This window comes from Cataglyphis hispanica, chromosome 5 (genome assembly GCF_021464435.1).
Source record: "Cataglyphis hispanica isolate Lineage 1 chromosome 5, ULB_Chis1_1.0, whole genome shotgun sequence".
Lineage (NCBI taxonomy): Eukaryota > Metazoa > Arthropoda > Insecta > Hymenoptera > Formicidae > Cataglyphis > Cataglyphis hispanica.
The window spans coordinates 6,491,857-6,514,120 of NC_065958.1; the positions used below are offsets into that span (position 1 = coordinate 6,491,857).

The following is a 22,264-nucleotide window of genomic DNA, read 5'->3' on the forward strand; positions in this document are numbered from 1 at the left end:
ATCTTGAGTTATCTCTTCCCTAAGTCTCTCAAGTGTGAGCGAGTGTTAAACTTATCTAATACGAAAACCACACATTACATGCAAAATAGCCGGCTTCATAAAATTTCGCTCTATCTCGCTCGCTCTTATTCCTGTCTCACTTTTGTCAAGACGAGCTACCAGTAAGATTTATGGAACTGTTCCTGGAAGATAAACAAAATCGCGTTCCCTCTCTCTTAAAGAAGATGGCGGCAACGAGTTTGTAACGAGAAAAAGTATTCAAACATATAATCGTAACGCTAATTTCGGTGGTTCAAAAAATCATTGACTTCGGAGTTTTTTTTTTATAATAAAATTATTTGTCTGCGTTCTAAATGAGAAATTTACTCTTATTGGTCATTATAATACATCATAATTTATATATTTATTCATAAAAAGAGATTTTTAATATTGTAATTATAACGATTACAAGCAGTGAATTACCTCGCAGGTCTCGGCAACTTCACGCGGCGACAGTTTGCGCCAAAACATAGTCCGTCCAGAAAAGAATATCGTCATATCTTTGATAAGAGCTCAGCCGGTGCTCTAAATTCATAACTCGCGTAATCGCATACTCGGCCGGTTTAATTCGCGATTACAACGAACGTTTTACTCGATCACATAAATCCCGAATTTCGAATTTCACTCACCGAAAAAGAGACCCGTCCGCGCGCACTTTTCTTCGCGTCGCCATAATAGATCGGTTAGTACGTAATCGCTCCGACAATCACGTGACTTATTTATACACCAAACATAGAGTACACTTCACTTGATATTATGAATGCTTCAGTGTTTGACTAATCGGGACAAAAAGAATCTTTGTTCTAATTGGCCAATCAAATATGATTCAAAATATTTTTTTTTGCACTAAATGGAGCATATCTGTAAACTTATCATATCTATGATCGTCATTTGTGTTAGAATATATATCATAGAGACTTACTATGCTATGTACTAAAAAAATATAATATTAATAAATATAATTTAAAAAAATAATATGTAAATAATAAAAAAAAAATTAGTCAAATAATAATAAGCATAAATAATAGCAAAATAATCGTCATGTATAAGAACAAAAATAAAATATTTTTACGCAAAAGCATTCACATTCTCTTTTGAATATTTTTTTATTCATAATCATGATTTATATATATATATATATATATATATTTGTCACTTGATAAGAAAATATGTAAACGTACTAACATCGATTCATGAACTTTTATATAACCATAAATGCATTATATTAATGTGAGTTGCAAAATAATTCTTTGACATTTTTAGCTTTTTGATGATCAAACCATAAAAATAATATTTCAAAAATGCAAAATAAAACAATGTTAAATAAATCTTTGTATCTCGTTATCTCTTGATCTTATTATAATTATAAGACGAAAGAGAGAGAGAAAACTATTCTTAAAAATCCTTTTAATATTCCACGATATTAAGTTTTACCAACCTGAAAACGTTATAGTCTGGTAAAGGTCGAAATTTATTAAACCGCAAAATTCAAAACTTTCTTAACATACCACAGTCGGTTTTATAAAGCTTCATTATTATAATCAGTACATACGGAAAACAGAGTTCACTTTTGTTTATTAATTTATAAGATAAGTTACAAAATATAAGTCCTGTTATCTGAGCTCACAATATTTTTACGATCTAACTTATGTTCTTACACAAAAAAATTATGAAATTCGATTTCGGCTAACTCTGATAAAACTTAGAAATCTGTAACGTTGTATTTTTTTATTTAAATGTATTTTGTAAAAATATCTTACTAAAAAGATCTAGCATTTATAAAATTTTTTAACGGTGTCTCTATGTAAATAAATATTCGTCCGAGTAAAACTTACTTTTTTTATAGCAAAACTTCGAAAGCGTTTCAAGAGATGACGCGTATTTTGGCGGGTAACCGTTATGTACATACATATTCACACACACACACACACCGGCAAGAAACGACACGACTCGAGAAAAATTACTCTTTCATCAAGAATCAGCTTTTATTGAAGAAGGCTGATCGCCGCGTGAGTTTTACTTTATAAGCCCTCGTGTACTCGCCCAATGAATGCAACAGCTTTATATTCAAATCTGCCAATGAGAATCACCTGAGACCATTGAAGCAGCTGTTAGCGCCGTGCAAATCATCTTCGTCGTACTTCACGAGCATTCACGAGTTGCGCAACAATCGTAAAGCGCGGATCGGAGCATCGTAATTTTTGGCGCCAACGGAACAAGGGACTGCATATATTCGCGATTCACGAAAAATAATAGCAGAAGTAAGTACGTATATAAGGATATATGTTAAAGGCGTTCGCTGAGTCGCGTGTGACAGTCATAATAAACATTTTATGAGCACGTTTGCAAACATAACCTCTGTAAATGTCGCAGTGCCGCCAAGGAGAGCAGTGAAACGGACGGCCGTGGATCCCACAAAGGCGGACAAGCCTCCGAAGCAGATCAAGCAGAAGCAAGGTATATTGATTAACAATTTTTCAATTTATTGGAAGTTTTTATTTTTGTTTTGTTTTCTGAATGTTACATATCGTAACCTATATCTGTAATTTGGTACGTTACAAAAAGAGCACGTTGGACGAATATAAAAAATACTATTTCTCGGGTAATCATTTATATTATGACTGAAGGCGAAGATATTAATGTTTGTGAAGAATCACACGAGTTTTGACAGATCGATATAAGTTGTTCATATGTTAAAAAATCATATTTGTACAAATATAATTTATAAAATAATTTATACAATTATAAGATAATTTATACAAATTTATTTTGTAGAGATAAGTGTGAGACCTGATTTACGATCACTTTCAACCAATGGTGTTATGCTCGTATTTGGACAAGGTGATTTTGGACAACTTGGATTAGGAGAAGATGTCACTGAAAAAATGCGTCCAGCAGCCATATCCGAATATCAGGATATTATAGCAATAGCGGCTGGGGCTATGCATAATGTATGTTTGAGAAAGACAGGGGAAGTAATGACTTTTGGATGTAATGATGAGGGAGCGCTTGGACGAGACACAACCAAGGAAGGGTCGGAAACTGTACCAGGCACAGTAGAATTGCCTGGTAAAGCTATTCAAGTGACAGCAGGTGACTCACATACCGCCGCATTGTTAGAAGATGGCAAAGTATTTGCATGGGGCACATTTAGGGTATATTCTTTTTATTAATTTATATAAATCTTTGTTTATTCATAATATAGTATTAATTAAGAGAAAATGTAATTAATGTAATAAATTGGTTTGTAACTTAGGATACACATGGTTCTATGGGGCTAACGGTTAAAGGAAATGAACGATTTCCTGTAGAAATATTACCTAATGTTAATGTTGTCAAAATAGCATCGGGTAATGATCATTTAGTATTACTTAGTGAAAATGGACGTATATATACCTGCGGACGCGGTGAACAAGGACAATTAGGACGAGTAGCTGCACGAACAGCCAGTAGAAATTCACGACAAGGAATAGGTCTGCTACTGACTCCAGGCATAGTTGAATTCAAAATAAGTAAGAAATTGCAGTTTGATGATATATGGGCAGGACATTTTTGTACATTTGCCAAGGAGAATCAAAAAGGGGACATATATGTATTTGGTCTAAATAATTTCCATCAAATTGGTAAGACATCTTTTTAAAGATCAGATATACTTTTCAATCTTATATATCTCATATATTTATTGGAAAATTTTTAGGTTTAAAAAACAGTGATATCAATTTTCATCCACAAATATCAAAAACTTTTAATGGTAAAATATGGACACATATCAGCAGTGGAGAACATCATACTATAGCCTTAGATGATGCAGGACAAGTTTTTGTGATGGGTCGCAAAGAATATGGTCGCCTTGGACTTGGACCTAATTGCGCGGATGCAGAGGAACTTACATTAGTTCCTACTTTAAGCTCCACTAAATGTATTGATGTAGGTGCAGGTAGCAGAGAATCTTTTGCTGTCACGGAATCAGGTAAATATAATGTAAATATATAAATATTTTCTGAAATTAATTAACTTTATACAATGCTCTACATTTTATTACAATAGGTGAATTATATTCATGGGGTATGGGAACTAACGGAAATCTTGGAACAGGAGATGTAAAAGATGTCGATGAGCCAGTATTAGTTAAAGGAAAGCAATTAGAAGGTAAAACAGTAGTACGAGTCAGTGGTGGTGGTCAACATACTTTGGCTTTGGCAACGACTCGTTTGGTAAAAGACAAAACTGCTGGTTAATATTAGATGTCACATTTATCAATATATATGTGATATGAATTTGACAATTAACACAATGAGAAATAAATTTATTTTCATCATTCTCATTATTGATCACTTCACAAAATAGGACAAAAATTAAGCATTTGTTATTAAGATTTCAATTGTTCCTACAATTTATAACACTTAAGTTTGTACATTTTTCTTTATCTTGCTGCCATAAATTGAACCAAATCATACAATAATTGATATATATTGAAATTTGTTACATTATTTTTATTACTTTTTATTATATACATGTATTGCTAAGAAATAAATTTTTCTACTTGCAAATTAAAATTTGTCTGAAAGTACATATGAATACTTTAGATGGACAAAATATTATATTTTGAATATTTAATAAAAATTATTAAATGTATACAAAAAAAAAAAAAATAGCATATTAGCAAAATTTTTATATCATTTAAGTTTAATAAAAATCCAAATAATTTTAAAATTAGTTAATATATAATATGCATTATATTTGCATTTGAAAATGTGTGTTATGTATAAAGTCCATTATTAATTATATATAAAATCCTTTCTTTAAACCATGTAAATAAAATGTATTAACTTATCTATATCATAATTTCTCAAGAAACCTTTATAATTCAAATATACATTCTTTATTCAAGATAAATTAAACTTCATAATAAATATATATTAGCAAAATAATATATTACATTTGTTTCATTTATGTGAAAAAAGATATTAATAATATTTGAGAAATTGGGAAATTAAAAATTTATAACATTTCAGTTCTTAAAGTTCAGTTTTATTCATAAACTGAATTAAATACAGAATTACTGCATTTTATTTTATCTATTCTAATTTACATGGAACTTTTAAAACTGTAGAGTAATTGAAGGAGAACTAAAAGCAACTTATAAGAGATTACATCAAAATCTCATTAAATACAATAATAATTTAATTTTTTACTTGCTCTGCAACAATTTTTGCTTCTTGCATTGAAATTTGTGTAAGTTTTTTACCAATACGTTCATGTACATCTAAATATTTAGCAATACAACGATCCAGACATATCGATTCGCCTTTACCTAATTCAGCCTCAGTATATTTTGGTGCTATACATTTTCTGTGACATGCAGATGTCATACGGTTATACATATCTGACATCATTTCTATTTCCAATTCTTGTACCAACTTAAGTTTATCTTCATCCAGTTGTGGTAACGCTGCCATTTTTTTACTTTTATATTTCAGTAGTCTTCCTTAAATTCTTTATTTCTTAATCATAAATTAATCTACAACATTGGTGTCACGCAAACGTTGTCTAGCTTTCATAATCTCATATCTTCTGGCATTGGCACTTTGCTTAGATAGCACAAATGCGTAAATTCCTATGACAGTGACTACAGACCTGCAAATAACATAAATTCCATAATAAAATGTACATATATACATGTGTTATTTTATAAATAAGATTAGTAAAAAACCATGCAAAATTTTTAAACTATGCAAATGTAAAAAATATAGACATTCAAAATCATCATGTAGCTTGGATGCAATCATCATAATTTCAATAAGATTAATGATCCACGTGATACGTATGAGAATCATCCATGAGAAATAATCTATAGCAATTTTCCGAAATACTATACACACCTACCATCCAATTCCTATCTTCGCCCAAGTTGGCAAAGCCATGCTCTTTTTATTTAATTGTTACTATATCCCAATTATAAATAAAAAAAAATTTCATATACCTGAACGTGTATAATACACACCACGCTACCGCCGGTAATATTTCTAACCTCTTTTGACAAACTCCTTATCTATGGTCGTGTTCCGATTTTCGATATTACTGCCAGTACTGAAAATCTATAGTTTACGTAACGTACATTATAGATTTTCAGTATTGGCAGTAATATCGGAACACGGGGTATATATCATTCATATATATCCCATAGCTTGACGGTCTCATTCAAGCACATATTGCAACGGGTTTATATAACTATGTATATACACTGGAACCTGAAACAACGAATCAGAATCGAACATTCTAGAGAAAGTAGTATTGCACTTTCTAGGGAATAGAAGCGTACAGCTGTTTTGCATTGTCACTATTTCTCTGTTACTATTTGATGACGAGATTTTTGGTCGAAGAGAGAAAACGAGAGCCTGAGTGTAAAATAATAAATCAACTCACGACTGGGATAATAACATAATAAGGCAAAATAGCAAAGGTAAATTTTGCTATCCACATTTTATATTGATAATAAGATTTTGAGCTTTTACGTATAATATACCAAGCTCAAAGCTGCTATTATTTTAAAGTAGCGTTTTTTCCGATAAAATTTGATATTTCGCAAATACAAGATGTGCAGAGCAACGTATCGCTCGCAAATATATATGCAATATCGTATAGCGAGACTCGTCTAGTGCCATTACTCTATTACATTCTACAGATTAACTTTTGAAGAAGAAACATATTGTGTCACAGTAGTTAATATATGTATTATAACTGTTAAGAAAATACATATATAAACTGACAAAATTATAAAGATTCCATACAATTTTCGAAAAAAAAAATTTTAAATAATGTGACATACGTCCAAATATTATGAAAATGTCTTTGCAACAATGGATGAATATAAGATATAACATTGATATACCATGGAAAACATTCGTCAGGGAATCCTCCAATGTCCAGGATAAATCTCCGGAAAAATGTATTCATCAATTGGCCTTCCAAGGAAATGAAGCAAAGGCTGCCTATGAAGAAGTTATTCATCAAATTAGCAATAGCAATGTTGGGACAACAGGATCAAAATACTTAAAATCGAAAACTGTTGGAAACCAAAGCAACTCTGACACAAATCAAGTTTCTATTAACATACAATCAAGAAAAACTATAGTTCCTGAAGATATTTTGGCAAAAGTCACAATCAATACATTGTTAAAAGCAGTAGAACAAAAGGATTTAAAGTTCTTACAAAAACATATGACATCAGAAAATGTAAATGTATGCGACGACTTTGGTTGGACTCCATTAATGTCTGCTGCTTACTGCGGTCATTTGGAAATTGTACAGTTTTTGCTAAAACTTGGAGCTAATAGAAGAATTAGGGATAGATCTGGTCTTACTGCAGCCCAATTAGCTTTGAAAAGAAATTATTTAAGTATAGTTGCGCTATTAAAAAAGAAATCTGAATCAATGTGTAATAATAATCAATCATTGATAAATGTTCCGAAAATAAATAATACAAGTGCTTCACCAATGAAATCAATGTCTATGGAATCTTCAGAGCATGATAAAGATGTTTACATTAAAGAAAAGATGAAATTACAGCACAATCCAATATTTTACTGTGATGTTTGTAAAGCAACCTTTCAAGAAACAACACTACAAAAACATGAAAGTTCTACTTTGCACATCTTTAATACAAAGCCAAAATTAAAACACACAATATATGGAATATCAAAACAAAATAAGGGATATAGAATGCTTTTGAATTCTGGATGGGATGAAGAAGCTGGTCTTGGACCTTCTGGGAAAGGAATAAAATATCCAATTAAAACATGTTTGAAAACGGATCGTAAAGGATTGGGACAATCAGTGGAAAGTGAATATAAAGTTACCCATTTTAAACTGGATGATACAACTGCCATTAGTAACATTAAAGTACCTAAACAGAAACCTTTGAAAAAAAGAGACAGGGAAAGATTACTTCACAGAGAAGCTAGAAAAGAAAGAGCTCTACGTATTGCATTATCTTAAAATAAATGTGAATAATTTTATTAATGTGAATATAATGTTTACTTGAAGATTGATTGCAATGAAAATAATTAATTATTGTTCTTATGTACTATACTTGTAAGTTCTCAATATCCCTTCTTATATCCTCTATAATTTCTTCATTATAAAATATATCAATATTATATCAATATTATATAAATATATTAATATTAATTTCGTTTTGTTTTCTATAAATACTATTAACTCAAATTTTTTTATATAATATACGTTAATTATATGTTAATAAAAATATAAAAAAAGCACAGATATTTAGTATTTATTTTATTAAAATGTAGCAAAAATGAAAACCTTAGATACATACAAATGTCTTTCAATATTTAAATTAATAAAAGTAAATATAATAAATTTGTTAAAATGTTACAGATGATGAGTGAACATCAAAGATTATTGGAACACTTAGAAAAAGTTGAAAATAAAGCTGGCGAAATTCTCACTGATCGCAAAGAAATAATTGCTCTGGATAAGAGAAGAAATGATGATCGCATTGGAATAAGGGCACTACAAAAACAGTCACATGAAAAAACGTGGATAACAGTGGGTCCATTGCTATTAAAGATGCCATCTAAAGCAGCTGAAGAACTGCTTGAAAAAGGTAATTCCAAATAGAAAAAGAAATCTGCTTACATTCTTTAATTTTTGTACTCTACAGTAATATTATTGGCATTTCAGATCAGAGAGAATGTAGCACTGCAATTAATAAATTAAGAAGCGATTTAAAAATAAAAGTAAATGAATTACGTGACTTAGAATTGACTCCACCAGTACCTGGATTAATGTTGGAACCTATGTCCCATAAGGAGATGGATGCAATAAACCAAGTTCTAGGTCGAAGTATTTAATGTATATGCAATAAAATCTTTATTTTGTTCAAGTAAGTATCATTCAAAGTAAAACATATGAACTTATTATATTTAATTGTAAACATTTGTATAAAATATAAAATAATTTTTATCAGATATTAACAAACTAGAGTTATCATTAAAATAATTTTACATACATATTCTATCTCACATACATAGAAAAAGAAAATTATATTTCTCATTTCAATGACGCGTAAAATAAAATTGTTTATTTTGTTAACTTCATGGTACTTGTGCATTTATCCATGTGAACTATAATATATAAAATAATATGTACAATTTTTAAATGTGTTGACATTTTTTTTCACATGACGTGCATCTTTCTTCATATAAAAAATATTTTAGATTTGTATATTTATTGAAAAGTATTGTTGTAATTTTCTGCTTTTTTAATAAACTCTGGTTTTAAGAACAAATACATTTCGTCATTAGAAGCTTCTTCACTATATTTAACGACATTGTTAGGTGCATCATAGTAAAACTTATACATGCATTCATTATAATCTTTGATGACAATTTTTTTAAGGTTGTCTAGAAACAGTTTGAGGTAAAGTTTACAACTGTTTATATTGCAACGAGGCTGCAATAGTAAATAATTACAAATTAATATATATGTTATATGTTAATATTATATATTTTTTTAATGGTAATTATATACCTTTGAAAGTTCTGGCAGATTCTGTGTAGAATGTTCCTTTATCTTTATCACTTTCCCAAATCTATTTTTTAATCCACATATAAGTCTTTCTATTCCTGCTAAATAATTCTGACTCCACCATGTAATTGCTTTTTTAATAGGAATTGTACCATATTTCTTGTTTTGTTCTGTGCCGATTTCATTATAAAATTTTAATGGAAATGTTTTCAATTCAATCAATTCAATTGTTTTGTCAGTAAGTGTATCTGTTATGGGTTGTTCTGAGGAAATACCATCTATTTCTGCTTCATATAATAATGAATAATGATCAAAATTTGCTTTAATTACACAATGGAATTTTTCACATTCATTAAGAGGTACTGATATATCTGGTTTATGCGTTGGTTGATCTATGAAAAAATAGGTATATTATTTAATCAGTTTAATTATATGAATTAAATAAATAATTATATTATTATATTTAAAGTAAAAATAATTTCAAATTTGTACACAATTTTTAAAATACCTGCTACCATATATTGTTCAAACTTATAACCCCATGAAGAAAGTCGCCTTTCTTGTGTACTAGCATTGACATGTCGTTGTTCTTTCTCATGTGTATAAAATTCGCATAAATATATCGTACCTCTGTATTTGCTAGCATAAATTATCCAATTTTCATATTTTTCATATGGAGTACATAATATTGTTTTTAATGCACCACGACGGCAAATAAAATCAGTATCCAACCTATTTATTTTTTGATTATTGTAAAAAATTAATTAGTGTAAAGAAATTATAGTTACATAATTATATGTATAATATTAATAATAAATAATTATAAACATTTATAATTTTTAGGATATATATTCATTATTACGTAATTGTTTGAAATATAATAATAATATGTTATATGTGCAGAGAAAGTCTATGTTATATATTTCAATAATGTATCGCACATGTAAGTTTTACATTTGAACGTTTTATATTTGTTTACTAACATACCATTGTCCTTCTTGTGATAATGGTTTCTCAAGTAGATTAAAATTATCCGAAATCCATGTCAATATATCATCCAATTTAATATATGAAGTAGGTTTGTAACGAGTAGCAGTCGAATCTTTATTAAGATTGAAAGATACATTATCAAAATCTGGAGGAGGAACATAGTATTTTAGTTGCGATAAATCGGCATGATATTTTGAATCACCGTCGATGCTATAATGTCCGATTAATTTAATCGTTAATTTTGGAACCATTTGTTCAGAGGAATCTTCAGACACAACTTTAAACGACATTATTTATTATTTCTACGGCACTATAAATTTTTAATTCAAGTATACTAATAAATCTACACAATGTATCAAACAAAGGAAGCACTTTATCACAACCGGGGGGAACTCCCGCGCGATAGAGAAAACTTGACGTATGAGCAAGTATATATGACAAATACTTTTTCAAAGTAATAATTGTGTATATTGTATGACCTTGATATAAGTTCCAAAAGACGTTATATACAAAATTACTTAAACAAAAATATGCCGCAAACAAGTTAATTTAAAAAAATATTCAATATGTATTCTACCAAACAAATTATACATTTAATTTTTATGATATTAATCTTTCATATATATATATGCACTAATAGGAATGTATCTCTATATGCGCATATTCGCTATTTAGCTTATTTATTTTGAGAATTGAAAAAAATTTGCTTGTAGTTTATCGAGTCATTAGAAATACAGATCAGTTGTTATGATTGATTTTAAATAGCAATATTGATTGTTTATTTTCTTACATCAGTTAGAATATTCAAAATTTTCATAACATTGTACATATATATATATATATATATATATATATATATATATATATTATATTACATATCATTTGTATTAAACTCATAGATCTTATATAAGATATATAGGCATATAGATCTTATACATAAGATCTATATGCCTAAGATATATATATATATATATATATATATATATATATATATATATGCCTAAGATATATATATAGATATATATATATTATTTGAGCATCATCATATATATATATATATATATATATATATATATATATATATATATATATATATGATGATGCTCAAATAATTAATGTATGTGACCTTCACCTACTTTATTAATGCATTGAATAAAAATCATTACATTTTAAGTTTTAAATACTGTAAGCTTGAATATATCGATATAATGATAAGGCAATAATCAATTTTGTTGTTGTAAGTAATTTGTAGAAAGCTTATCAAATTTATTATATATTTTAATTCTCGTTTGTGTGCAAAATTCAAAAATTTAATTTAAACTCGATATTAAGCGGATTTGACCGCCATACTTGGCGGATAAGTTGATTGGTTATTGAATAGAGAATTTTAGAAATTGCTTAGAGACCCTAGAAATTCTCTATACAACTCTGAATGTTTTTTTATGAAAATGAGAATTGTATTGATGAGGGCGCGTCTGAAGATCCTATCCGGCTGGTAAAGTATTGTGTAATTAGCCGATCAGGAAAAAAGATTTCTTTGTGATTGATCAGTTAAATGCCATTCTACCTTACAGGTAAAATTTTCGAACGTACTCTGATTGTCATGTAATCTGTTGAATAGGATGATGCATGTTGTATATGCGTAGGAGATAACCTTATATCAAAATCGTGATTCTCTGCGTTCAAACGAAAATTCAATAAACAATTATTCGAAAAAAGGAATTTTACATAATTATATGTCATAATTTTATATAATTATATAATGTATTATTATATTAGCACAATTATATGATTATATATTATCTAATTTGATCATCATTCTTTTATAAAGAGTAAAATATAAATTTATAATAATACAATATAATAATGACAACACGAGAGATATTGACCATTCAATTGGGTCATTATTCCAATTTTATCGGCACACATTGGTGGAATTTGCAGGTATTAAAATTGCAATATTATTTTGATTACAAATCTCTCAACATATCTTTGAAATGCTTAAGATTATAATACATCACAAGAATTTCATTGCAGGAGTCTAACTTCACATATGATCCAAAGCATCCATCTGAAATAAATCATGATGTTTTATATAGAGAAGGTGAAAATCTACAGGTAACTATAATTGAACAAATAAAATTGTTTTTCTATATGTGTTATCATTTATATATAGATATATTGAAACAAGAATATATTAACTACATCTTTAAATCACTAATCCATTTATTAATTAAAAATATAACTGCAAAACTAATTTTTTAAAAGATTTATTTGAATATAGTTTTTTTTCTAGAAGGATTAGACAAGAGAGTTTAAAATTAGATTTAAACTAATACACAGATATGAAATTACTTTTTTTGCAGTAAGAATTTTTTGTATCGATTTAATTGGCTTTAAGAGGATTTCTTTCAAGATGTATTTATATATATACATATAAATATATGCACACAATATTTTTTGTTATATACTGTTATAATAAAACTTTACTTTTTTTGTTATATACTATTATAACAAACATTACTGTTTACTTCTGTTATATTAGTTGATAAAAAAACAAGAGTTGAAAATATTAAAATCAGTCATCATCCACAAATTTACTATAAAATGTGTTTTATGTAATATTAAATAAATTATATAATAAATTATTTTAATTGTAATAAAATTGATAAAGTTACATGTCTAGTAAAAGCTGTGTGATTATAAATAGATATATTATATATAATACAAAATAGTAATTATAATGAGATAGTTCTGTTTCAGAGACAAGTTACATTTACACCGAGACTGTTAATAGCAGATTTAAAAGGAACACTAGGCTATCTGAATGAGCAAGGTTCTTCATGTAATACAGCTCCTCCAGATGAGCTATTATGGGATGATGCAAAATTAGAAGTTATTAGTGCTGAACCTAGTCCTAAAACACCTTTTATTGAAAATTTAAATAAATCCAATAAAACTGTGGATTTGGAAAATTTCAATTTTGAAAATGATGTGAAATCATGGGTCGACTATCTTTTACCATTATTCCATCCAAGGACAGTGACAGTTATCAAAAAGTATTTACACAATTGTACACAACAACCATTTGATATATTCACATGTGGTCGCGATTTGTGGACCACAGAACAATTCTCTGATGATTTTTCAAACAGAATACGATTATATGTGGAAGAATGTGATTTGATGCAAGGATTTCAGGTATATATTTATACTATTTATTATTTTACTATATGTTACATATTTTATGTTAAAATTATTATTTATATATCATATGATTAATATAATTACTTCAAAACAATAGGTGCTTGTGGATTCTACTGATGGTTTTGCTGGTCTTGGAACATCTTGTATTCAGCATCTATATGATGAATATGGGAAGAGTATTTTGACATTTCCGTGTTTAGACTTTAACAACGCCGAAGCCAGTGCATCGGATTTAATTAAAATTGTAAATACAGCATTATGCTGGAAATACATTGGAGAGTATTCGTCACTTTATAGTCCACTTTCTTGTGGACAAGTCGGGTGGCCATTCGCGGCTGATCCGCGTAAATTCCCAAACATAACATATAGCCCAGAACTAAAGTATCACAGTAGTGCAATATTAGCGACTGCTTTGGATACATTAACCTTAAGATATAGAACTAAGAAATATCCAAATGCTACTTTATCTGATTTATGTGCTGATCTGAACAAATTAGGTCGTAAAGCAACGGCGGTTAGTTTGACTCTGCCATTTCCTATGAAAGTAAAGATGGATTTAATAGATATATTGGATGAATTTGAGGGACCTCTATGGACCAGTCTGACACCGAGTTGCGATATATCAATGGATAATAATATGCAAAGTATAGCATTGCGCGGAATTTCAGAAGACAGAATAAAGCGACCTGGTAATGAAGCTAGCAAACAAATATCAAAACCAGCATATAAATGCTCCAGTGTACACGAAATGATGACATTCTATTTGGCATGCACATGTCACGCATCAGCTACATATTTATCCAATATCGAGGCACCGTTAAAAATTTCTTCGCCTTATCCGAAAATATTCAATAATAATGTAACCGAGAATGGTAACATCGCCGAATGGCCCGTAGGAGCAGGTATATTTCTTTAATTAATACAAAAGATAACGATATTGGACGATGAAATTTATATTAATAATATTAATTTTTTTCTTAGATGTGAATTCAGTTGCGGTGATGGCTGGAATGCATAGTGGCAATAGTATCGCGGCAATGTATGAGTCTCTGCTTAAACAAACCAAGAGAATAAAAAGTATTAAGAAATTTCATGCCTTTACGGATTCCGGACTGGAGGAAGACGAATTCACGGAATGTATTCATAATTTGGCTGACTGTAAAGAGGCGTATGAAGATCATTATATTTAAAGAAAAATTAAATTATTGTATAAATAAACATATTCAGCAACATATTTTCGATAGTGTTTATGTCTGTTGCAAAATTTGCGATTACATTTGCGATATTTTATATATAATAAAACTTTTTCAGTAATAATATAATTGAAATGTATATTTTTTTTGTACATTTTTTAATTACATATTTTTTATACAATTTAAATTGACCTCATATGATTAATAACATTAATACTAGTTTCATATCGATATTAAAAAGAATAATGGTCGTTGCTATACAATTCACAATGAAGTATACAAGTAGATCGTAATCTCTCGTATCAGAAGTAGTATTTAGAATCGGGACGTCCCTAAAGATGGGAGTGGCAAGACACACCCTGGTTATTAGATTGCACGAATTCGTATCGAACATGGAGAATGCGAAAACTCAGTCCTTGTTGTTCTTCCGTAAATGTAACAGCCCTTTTTAATCAAATTTCTTTTTGATACTTCTATCTATATAATTTTTTTATAATATAAAATTTATTTTTTTCAAAAAAATTAATATGTATATAAAAAATACTATCTGTGTAAAGTGAAAGATAATGTTCTAGACTAATATATTCACAGAAAATAAAAAAAGTAAATTAATAAAAGCGCAATGGGTAATAAAGTAGCAACATTCACCGAAGAACAACTCGAAGATTATCAGGATTGTACTTTTTTTACGCGTAAGGAAATCTTGAGGTAATACTTCTATTATTATCGGCGCAAAAGACTTTCAGATTGCGCCTTATTGATTTTTTCCGTTTTCTTCCAGAATATTTAAGAGATTCCGGGAGATAGGAGATTCTGGAATGATACCGCGTATCATGACGCCGCAACAAGCATCATCTCTTCGTTTACCCTTATCGTATTTAGCTCGTATTCCTGAATTGAAGGTTTATATTTCAAATTATATAATTAATTTTAAACATAATGTGTCTGAATTTTTATTTTATAATAAATTGTTTTAGTAAAAGAAAAGATAATGTTATTTTTATAAAATTTATTATCAAGTATAGAGATCTCTACAAATATAAATTTGCACATAATTGATCAGAATATATATTTGATATATTCTGGTTTCATAGTTCTATGTATGTATAAAAGTATGCGCGTGTTGAAAATATCGATATACATTTGTATAAAATACATCGTTATGACATTATAAAAGTATCTTAAAATTCTCTGTCCCGTTTAATTATTCTTCAAATATCCTTTTTTTTATATACATTTATTTTAATTATTATCTGAAAATTAAATTAAATTATTTATTTTACTTTTATTGATTTTTCTCATTGACGAAATATCTGTGTATTTCTTCTTTCATTTTTAGGAAAATCCATTTAGAGAACGGATCTCGGAAGTCTTTACACGACGCCAGGACCCAGGACACTCCACGTCAATCTCCGAAGGAATCTGCTTCGAGGAATTTCTCGAGATGATGTCTGTGTTCTCTGAGCAGGCACCGCGGGATCTGAAAGTCTTTTACGCCTTTAAAATTTACGGTATGGACCACCAGGTGAACCAGACAGACGGATGGACGAACAGACGGACGGACGGACGGACGGATGGACGGACGAGCGAACCGTGAGAGAGCCTGGAGGTCAACCTCGCTGTACCTATAGTTCCGTGGGATGAGAAGTACATACGGTGTTCAGACACGACATCCATGATGCACGAGAATATTTGCACGGAACAACCGATCGATTTTGCCGACGTGCAGCGCGTCATAATTATACCCTCCTCGAGACGTTTTTCTTTCACCATAAATTGCGTTTTTGTATCTAGTTATAATCTTATGCTTTTAATTTTCATAAACATTTTATGGGTGAGCTCTTAAGTGAAATAAAATGTATTTTATATCTCTTAGAGAAGAACAGTCTCGAGAAAATATTTGTTTTAAATATCAATTAACTTCGCGTCTCTCGCTTTGATACTGATAATTGTTTTTATATTTTATCCTTTCGATCAATCTGTAATTTTCCATGAACAGATTTCGACGAGGACGGGGTGTTGGGTATGGGTGATTTGGAACGCACCTGTCGGCAGCTGACTCGAGGTGGGCTAAGTACCGAAGAGATGACTACTGTGTGTCGAAAAGTTCTGGAAGAGAGCGACATAGACGGCGACGGGGCTCTATCTTTTCTCGAGTTCGAACATGTTGTAACTAGAGCCTCCGATTTCATGGCAACATTTCACATAAGAATATGAAAAATGAACACTACATGAAATTACATATAGAAGAAATGAATGTAGATGAATAATATTTAAACAAATGTATATTTATATAATTATCATTAATTTAAAAAGTTTTAATTTAAAAATTTTAATTTAAAAAATAAGATTAATCCTTTGAACACATTTTTTTTTAATTTATTTAACAAACGTTTAATATTTAGTGAATAAATCGAGAATAAAATAAATAATAAATTTATATTTTTTTTCGAAAGAGATACAAAGTATAGAGATAAGTTTCCATTCTACAATCTCAAAATTAAGAAACGAAGAGGAATCTTAAAAAAAGATTAATAAATAAAAAACTAATATGATTTTAAAATTATATTGAACAGTAAAGGATTAACAAATAATTCATTTTAAAAATTATAATTTTTTCGGTGCTTTCAAATTTACTTCATCTAATGTAACTAATAGTCACTCTGATTGCAGAAAAATATTATTCAAGCAACATTGTATTTTATAAAGTATTCTTAATACGTCACTTCATCGGTAATTAGTAAGACTTTTCTGGTTGTATCCACAGATTGCTACATCTTTGCGAGCGAAAGCAAGATAAAATTATAATAATATTAAATACTAGTCGCTACAATTTAATTTTTAATTACTATAGTAATTAAAAAATGTTATTTTCAATAACAGCTTTCTCGTCGAGTATTGAAGCCGATTCATTTAAAAAAATTTCCCATTTTCAATCGCTTTTAACTTAAAAATCAGTAATGTTTTTAATATTAAAAAAGATCGACGTTTTTTCTCATTCGGCTTTGAGTACTTATGGAAGAGCGGAACTTTTTTTATACACTCTGTACATCTCATTGTCCACGTTGCGCAGATATATCTTCTTGTGCTCTCATAAGTTGCCCCTGTTGAGCAATAATGAGCGCGATGGTGGATAAGTAACCAGGCTATTCATTCTTCCTCCGGACAGGAATCCCTCCCGACAATGCGCGAGGAGTCTCACGCGTAGCCTCACATGCGATTTCACAATTTATACGACGACATAGGCATCGATTCTCCGCGAAATCAATGACAAACGGAAGCCGACGAGAGCGAAAGGGCGCGCGGGTAACACGTTGCATTTCACGTTCCTCATTATTTCTGTAGCGGCGCGATTATGCAATCATATGTTCAGATTTATGTATACATTTAAAGCTGTTTGAATGTTTCATCGAATACATGCAATTCTTAGAATTATATTATATTTGACGTCCGACGAGTTTCTGTCACGCGGACATATCAATTAGCCGACAAACAGATTTATAGAATTTTGAATTTTTTACAATAATAATTAAATACTAAACATTACGTCCAACAAAACTTGTCGAGATAAATATTATTTTTACGCATATTGTCTTATTAACGTTTGTTGGCGTTCGAGTAAAATATCAGACGTGCCAATATTTTTTATCATAAATCATGATCAAATCATGATTAAATCAGTTTTTGTGCAAAATACTTTACAAGCGCGAATTATAACTCGTGTGTATGAAAGATGTATATTTTGTAATATACATGACGCAAGTAAATCATAAATTTTAGCTTAATTATTTTCTCTTCACCGCAATACGTGATTGTCTTCTTGTATTACATTTTTAAGAACATCCGTAAAAATCTATTCTCATCCACGGTTAGAACCGTTAAGAGAGAGAGGAAGAGAGAGAGAGAAAATAAGAACTTAATTAAAATCCCTATAAAAACCGCATAATTAATGCGGATTGCTATATCGAATGCGTTGCCGATGCGTTTCTCTGCGCACTCAATTGTGCACGACGAAAATATTTTCGCAAAAATCTCATCATTCTACTTGCAGCTTCATTTCCAGCCCTCTAGAACGACGCGCACGTACGCGTAAGCGTCCCGCGTATCCGTCAGCACGTCTTGTCGTCCCTTTGGTACTTCTCCCCCGTCCGACGAAAGCCCGTCCCTCATCTCGCTAAGTCGGACCCTGGTAGCGCGGAGCCGTGGTCCGGTGGTCGTCTTAAAAAGCGGTCGAAATCGGAGATACCGCCCTGTGGCACGGCCGGTTATAGTCGGCCGCGCGGTAACTAACCAAGTCTCGGGACCAAGGCCATCCGGTCACTTCCCGGCCCCTACCTGGGGCCCCTGCCGTCCCTCCGTCTCTCCCCGTCCACCCGGCGGGTCGCGGAGTGGCCCTCGAGGCCCCGCGAAGGCTCTTCCCGCCTCCCCCTTCCTTTCCTCTCGACGCAGGTCCTCCACCGCTCTCCGTCGAGGAAACCCGGCTCTCTCGAGAGGTTTCCCCTTCGTGCGGCCCGTAGCCAACCGCCTTCCACGCCGCGGTGTCCGTGCATTCTTGGGCCTTCTCGACGTGGCTTGTCGCGACGAGTCTGTATGGAGGGACCCCGCGTAGCCTCACTTCTCCTCCCCCTCTTCCCCCGAGCGAAGGCGAGACGAGGAGTCAGAGAGAAGAGGAATGAGAAGGCAAAGATCGCGGGTGGATGGCGAGATGAAGAGAAGAATGAGAAGGGGGAAGAGGAGATGAAGACGAAGATGATGAGGAAGAAAGAAGAAGTAGAAGGGAGCGCGGCACAGGTATGTAGGTAAAGGGATAGAGAGGGAGAAAATGCACCGGTGGTGAAACCAATGGTGGCATGATGGTGGAGGCGGTTGAGAAGGGCAGGTTTAAACTTAACTTTTATGGCGCCCTGGCGTGGGCGAATTTTCTCTCTCTCTCTCTCTATCTATCTCGTGCGCGCATTGGAGATCTCTGGAACTTTCCTCGGAGCCTCGACCCGAAGGTCTAGCAGTGACACCATTCGGGTGGAGATTTTTCGGTGGCGGTCGCAGAGAGGTTTCCGAGTGTCGTGGGCGGCTCGGAAGGTAGGTAGGTAGGTAGGTAGGTAGGTAGGTGTACCGAATCCATTGCCAAGCGACGCGAACCTTCAAGATGGACCTGATACTGAAGGGCGTCGTTTGAGAATTATTAACGTTTTGTTCTCGTGCGATGTAGAGAAAACATTAAGCTTCATCATCTGTGAATGATACATGAGCCCGAAAGATTTTATCCAATAGCCACATCATGTACATTATTTATAAGCCAGCGATGTATAATTCCTGATGAATTGGATGAGAGGTGAGGAGGGGTAATGATTCGTTAAAGTCGACAGATTTTATCCCATCGGCAAGCAGTAGTCATGTAAAATTATTTGAAGCCGACCATCCATACCTATATATGCAAATATCTATGTGATGTAATATCTTTTAAAGTTTGAATAATTTAATTCCGATCCTATATATATATAAAAAAAAAAAAAAAAAAAAAAAAAAAAAAAAAAAAATTTTTGTTTAAAATACAATATATGCATACATTTATTCACCTAACTAAAATAAGTCATATATCTACGACCTTGAAATGTGTCTGGCATGTGTAGTCATCGCGAACTACCGTTTCGCGGTAATATTATTCAGAGATAAAGTTATGATACATACTCGGAAATATAATAGTGCTCTCTCACACGAACCAGGCGTGAGACGCGGTCATGTCTCTCGATACTATCTGCTAATTACGTTAACTGTATTGCCACGTAGTCGCACGTTAACCGCAGCTGACTGCATTATCATTCACATGCCGTTAAGGGAAACTCGGACAAGCATGAACTCTTACCACGTTAATCGAGATTGTAAATGGAATTTATCACGATGCGTTAGCCGATAATAATTAAGTAACTATTACGTGGATTAATCGCGCGGGTAACAAAAAGCTTTGACTTAATCAAGTTTAATTTTCTATTAGATTCCCTTCAAATTACAATCGAAAATCGAGCGCGTGCTCGATTTAAGCGACGTTTCGTCAACGTAAATTGTTCTCGTGACAATCTATAAATTTTTAAATGTGTGCGCGAGGATCTTGAACCTTCCGAAACCGGACCTAGATATCTTCTATTACTCCTTCTCATTCTCCCTTTCTTTCTCTCTCTGCTTCATACCGGTCGGCTATTTGTGGAGCCGGTCTTCACACTCAGAATAAGTCAGACGTACCGTGGAAAAGTTGAATATATATCCGTTGCCTTGATCTCTCAGCTGTTGCGAAAGAGATTCTAGTATATAGGAAAAACGGAGGAGTGAAAGCGAGGATGAAAAATCGCGCGAAAATGAAAGGAAAAATGTACGATTGTGTAAGTTTGCGGCGCGATAACAATTTTCATAATTATATAATATTCTCGCTCATAATCTGAAAAAAATCTTAACCAACACCTGTTAAGGCTGTGAAAAATCATATCGATATTTCATGTATAATGATATTTTATTTAAGAAAAATTGTAGAAATACTCTAGTCCATCTTGATCAATAAATTCATATATAAAAAGAAGCACGAGAAAATCTGGAGAATCTCGTATATTATAAGAATATAAAGTTCGCAGAGCAAACAGCAAAAAAACATCGATATTATTGCCATATAATTGAGCAGATAATCGATGAACTCAGACGGATACAGCATATTTATTCGACGCGAACTCGTCCGGGAGGAGAGGTGCCGCGACGAGAAGCAGACATTCGGCGACGTTCGTACTTCGGCAAGGTTACATGGAGCGCGTGTAGTCGAAATAATATTGGCGCTCTCGTGAGCACATATCGTGGTGGTTCATAAAGAGGCGAGAGCCTGTATAGGGAACCGTCTACCAAAGAGGGGGAGGAAGGGTCCCAAGGAGTCGGTTGGCGTACGGAATGTGGCTTGACCGGCCGACCATCCCCCGCCTTCTCTTCCATCGTGGATCAAGAGAGAGAGAGAGAGAGAGAGAGAGAGAGAGAGAGAGAGAGAGAGAGAAACGCGGGAGAGAAGAGAACTGGCCCAACCGCCTTTGGATCCTAATGGGCTCCATTGGGGTGCTCGAATATTCTTTCACTATCTCGGACATCTTCCATGAAAAAAAGTGTAATCCACCGTACATGGAACGCCTTTTTTTCTAATGTTCACCTGCTGTACTCCCGTATTGTTAAGGAGAGATGTACAAAATGAAGAAAAGCCGATTCTGAAATGGTAAGATTTTTAAAGAGAATAAGAGAGAATAAGCACGAAAAATCAA

At 31.9% G+C, this 22,264-nt stretch overlaps 7 protein-coding genes across 19 annotated transcripts in view; 4 read left to right on the forward strand and 3 right to left on the reverse strand.

Moving 5' to 3' along the window:
* The window catches only part of LOC126849980 (hemicentin-1-like), a 144,291-nt gene extending 143,598 nt beyond the window's left edge, over nucleotides 1-693 (reverse strand). For all 5 annotated transcript variants that reach the window (XM_050592490.1, XM_050592491.1, XM_050592489.1 and 2 more), the window contains exon 1: nucleotides 463-693. The gene's annotated coding sequence lies outside the window, so the exon portion shown is untranslated. The remainder of the gene's footprint in view (nucleotides 1-462) is intronic.
* A 1,538-nt stretch (nucleotides 694-2,231) lies between these two features.
* Nucleotides 2,232-4,647, forward strand: LOC126850049 (regulator of chromosome condensation). 2 transcript variants are annotated; one of them, XM_050592659.1, is made up of 6 exons: nucleotides 2,232-2,300; nucleotides 2,413-2,496; nucleotides 2,815-3,194; nucleotides 3,296-3,662; nucleotides 3,737-4,009; nucleotides 4,087-4,644. In XM_050592659.1, coding segments are annotated over exons 1-6 (1,296 nt in total). In that variant the 5' UTR covers nucleotides 2,232-2,299; the 3' UTR covers nucleotides 4,278-4,644. The 2 variants fall into 2 exon arrangements, with proteins under 2 accessions (XP_050448616.1, XP_050448617.1); XM_050592660.1 differs by having other exon boundaries at nucleotides 2,243-2,304; nucleotides 4,087-4,647.
* Nucleotides 4,648-5,048: 401 nt separating this feature from the next.
* On the reverse strand, nucleotides 5,049-6,178 carry LOC126850074 (mitochondrial import inner membrane translocase subunit Tim10). 3 transcript variants are annotated; one of them, XM_050592705.1, is made up of 2 exons: nucleotides 6,023-6,178; nucleotides 5,049-5,676 (listed from the first exon to the last, which is right to left on the reverse strand). In XM_050592705.1, the coding sequence occupies exon 2, from the start codon at nucleotides 5,496-5,498 to the stop codon at nucleotides 5,223-5,225; it is 276 nt and encodes a 91-aa protein (XP_050448662.1). In that variant the 5' UTR covers nucleotides 5,499-5,676; nucleotides 6,023-6,178; the 3' UTR covers nucleotides 5,049-5,222. The 3 variants fall into 3 exon arrangements, with proteins under 3 accessions (XP_050448662.1, XP_050448661.1, XP_050448663.1); XM_050592704.1 differs by having other exon boundaries at nucleotides 5,926-6,081; XM_050592706.1 differs by having other exon boundaries at nucleotides 5,922-6,074.
* A 159-nt stretch (nucleotides 6,179-6,337) lies between these two features.
* On the forward strand, nucleotides 6,338-8,917 carry LOC126850026 (p53 and DNA damage-regulated protein 1-like). Of its 3 annotated transcripts, none has more exons than XM_050592620.1 (3): nucleotides 6,338-6,502; nucleotides 8,440-8,668; nucleotides 8,746-8,917. In XM_050592620.1, exons 2-3 carry the CDS (start codon nucleotides 8,440-8,442, stop codon nucleotides 8,913-8,915), a joined length of 399 nt encoding a protein of 132 aa, XP_050448577.1. In that variant the 5' UTR covers nucleotides 6,338-6,502; the 3' UTR covers nucleotides 8,916-8,917. The 3 variants fall into 3 exon arrangements, with proteins under 3 accessions (XP_050448577.1, XP_050448576.1, XP_050448578.1); XM_050592621.1 differs by lacking the exon at nucleotides 6,338-6,502 and adding an exon at nucleotides 7,992-8,133; XM_050592619.1 differs by lacking the exons at nucleotides 6,338-6,502; nucleotides 8,746-8,917 and adding an exon at nucleotides 6,509-8,133 and having other exon boundaries at nucleotides 8,440-8,584.
* Nucleotides 8,918-9,289: 372 nt separating this feature from the next.
* On the reverse strand, nucleotides 9,290-11,217 carry LOC126850029 (decapping and exoribonuclease protein-like). The gene is made up of 4 exons (XM_050592623.1): nucleotides 10,579-11,217; nucleotides 10,100-10,323; nucleotides 9,595-9,983; nucleotides 9,290-9,516 (listed from the first exon to the last, which is right to left on the reverse strand). The coding sequence occupies exons 1-4, from the start codon at nucleotides 10,869-10,871 to the stop codon at nucleotides 9,292-9,294; spliced, it is 1,131 nt and encodes a 376-aa protein (XP_050448580.1). The 5' UTR covers nucleotides 10,872-11,217; the 3' UTR covers nucleotides 9,290-9,291.
* Nucleotides 11,218-11,932: 715 nt separating this feature from the next.
* LOC126850001 (protein misato) lies at nucleotides 11,933-15,022 on the forward strand. 4 transcript variants are annotated; one of them, XM_050592560.1, is made up of 6 exons: nucleotides 11,933-12,296; nucleotides 12,409-12,525; nucleotides 12,619-12,699; nucleotides 13,345-13,782; nucleotides 13,886-14,690; nucleotides 14,770-15,022. In XM_050592560.1, exons 2-6 carry the CDS (start codon nucleotides 12,448-12,450, stop codon nucleotides 14,976-14,978), a joined length of 1,611 nt encoding a protein of 536 aa, XP_050448517.1. In that variant the 5' UTR covers nucleotides 11,933-12,296; nucleotides 12,409-12,447; the 3' UTR covers nucleotides 14,979-15,022. The 4 variants fall into 4 exon arrangements, with proteins under 4 accessions (XP_050448517.1, XP_050448519.1, XP_050448518.1 ...); XM_050592562.1 differs by having other exon boundaries at nucleotides 11,933-12,155; nucleotides 12,413-12,525; XM_050592561.1 differs by having other exon boundaries at nucleotides 11,946-12,076; nucleotides 12,156-12,525.
* A 338-nt stretch (nucleotides 15,023-15,360) lies between these two features.
* On the forward strand, nucleotides 15,361-17,201 carry LOC126850080 (calcium and integrin-binding family member 3-like). Its single transcript, XM_050592715.1, has 4 exons — nucleotides 15,361-15,689; nucleotides 15,763-15,883; nucleotides 16,321-16,492; nucleotides 16,981-17,201. Exons 1-4 carry the CDS (start codon nucleotides 15,604-15,606, stop codon nucleotides 17,196-17,198), a joined length of 597 nt encoding a protein of 198 aa, XP_050448672.1. The 5' UTR covers nucleotides 15,361-15,603; the 3' UTR covers nucleotides 17,199-17,201.
* The last annotated feature ends 5,063 nt before the right edge of the window (nucleotides 17,202-22,264 follow it).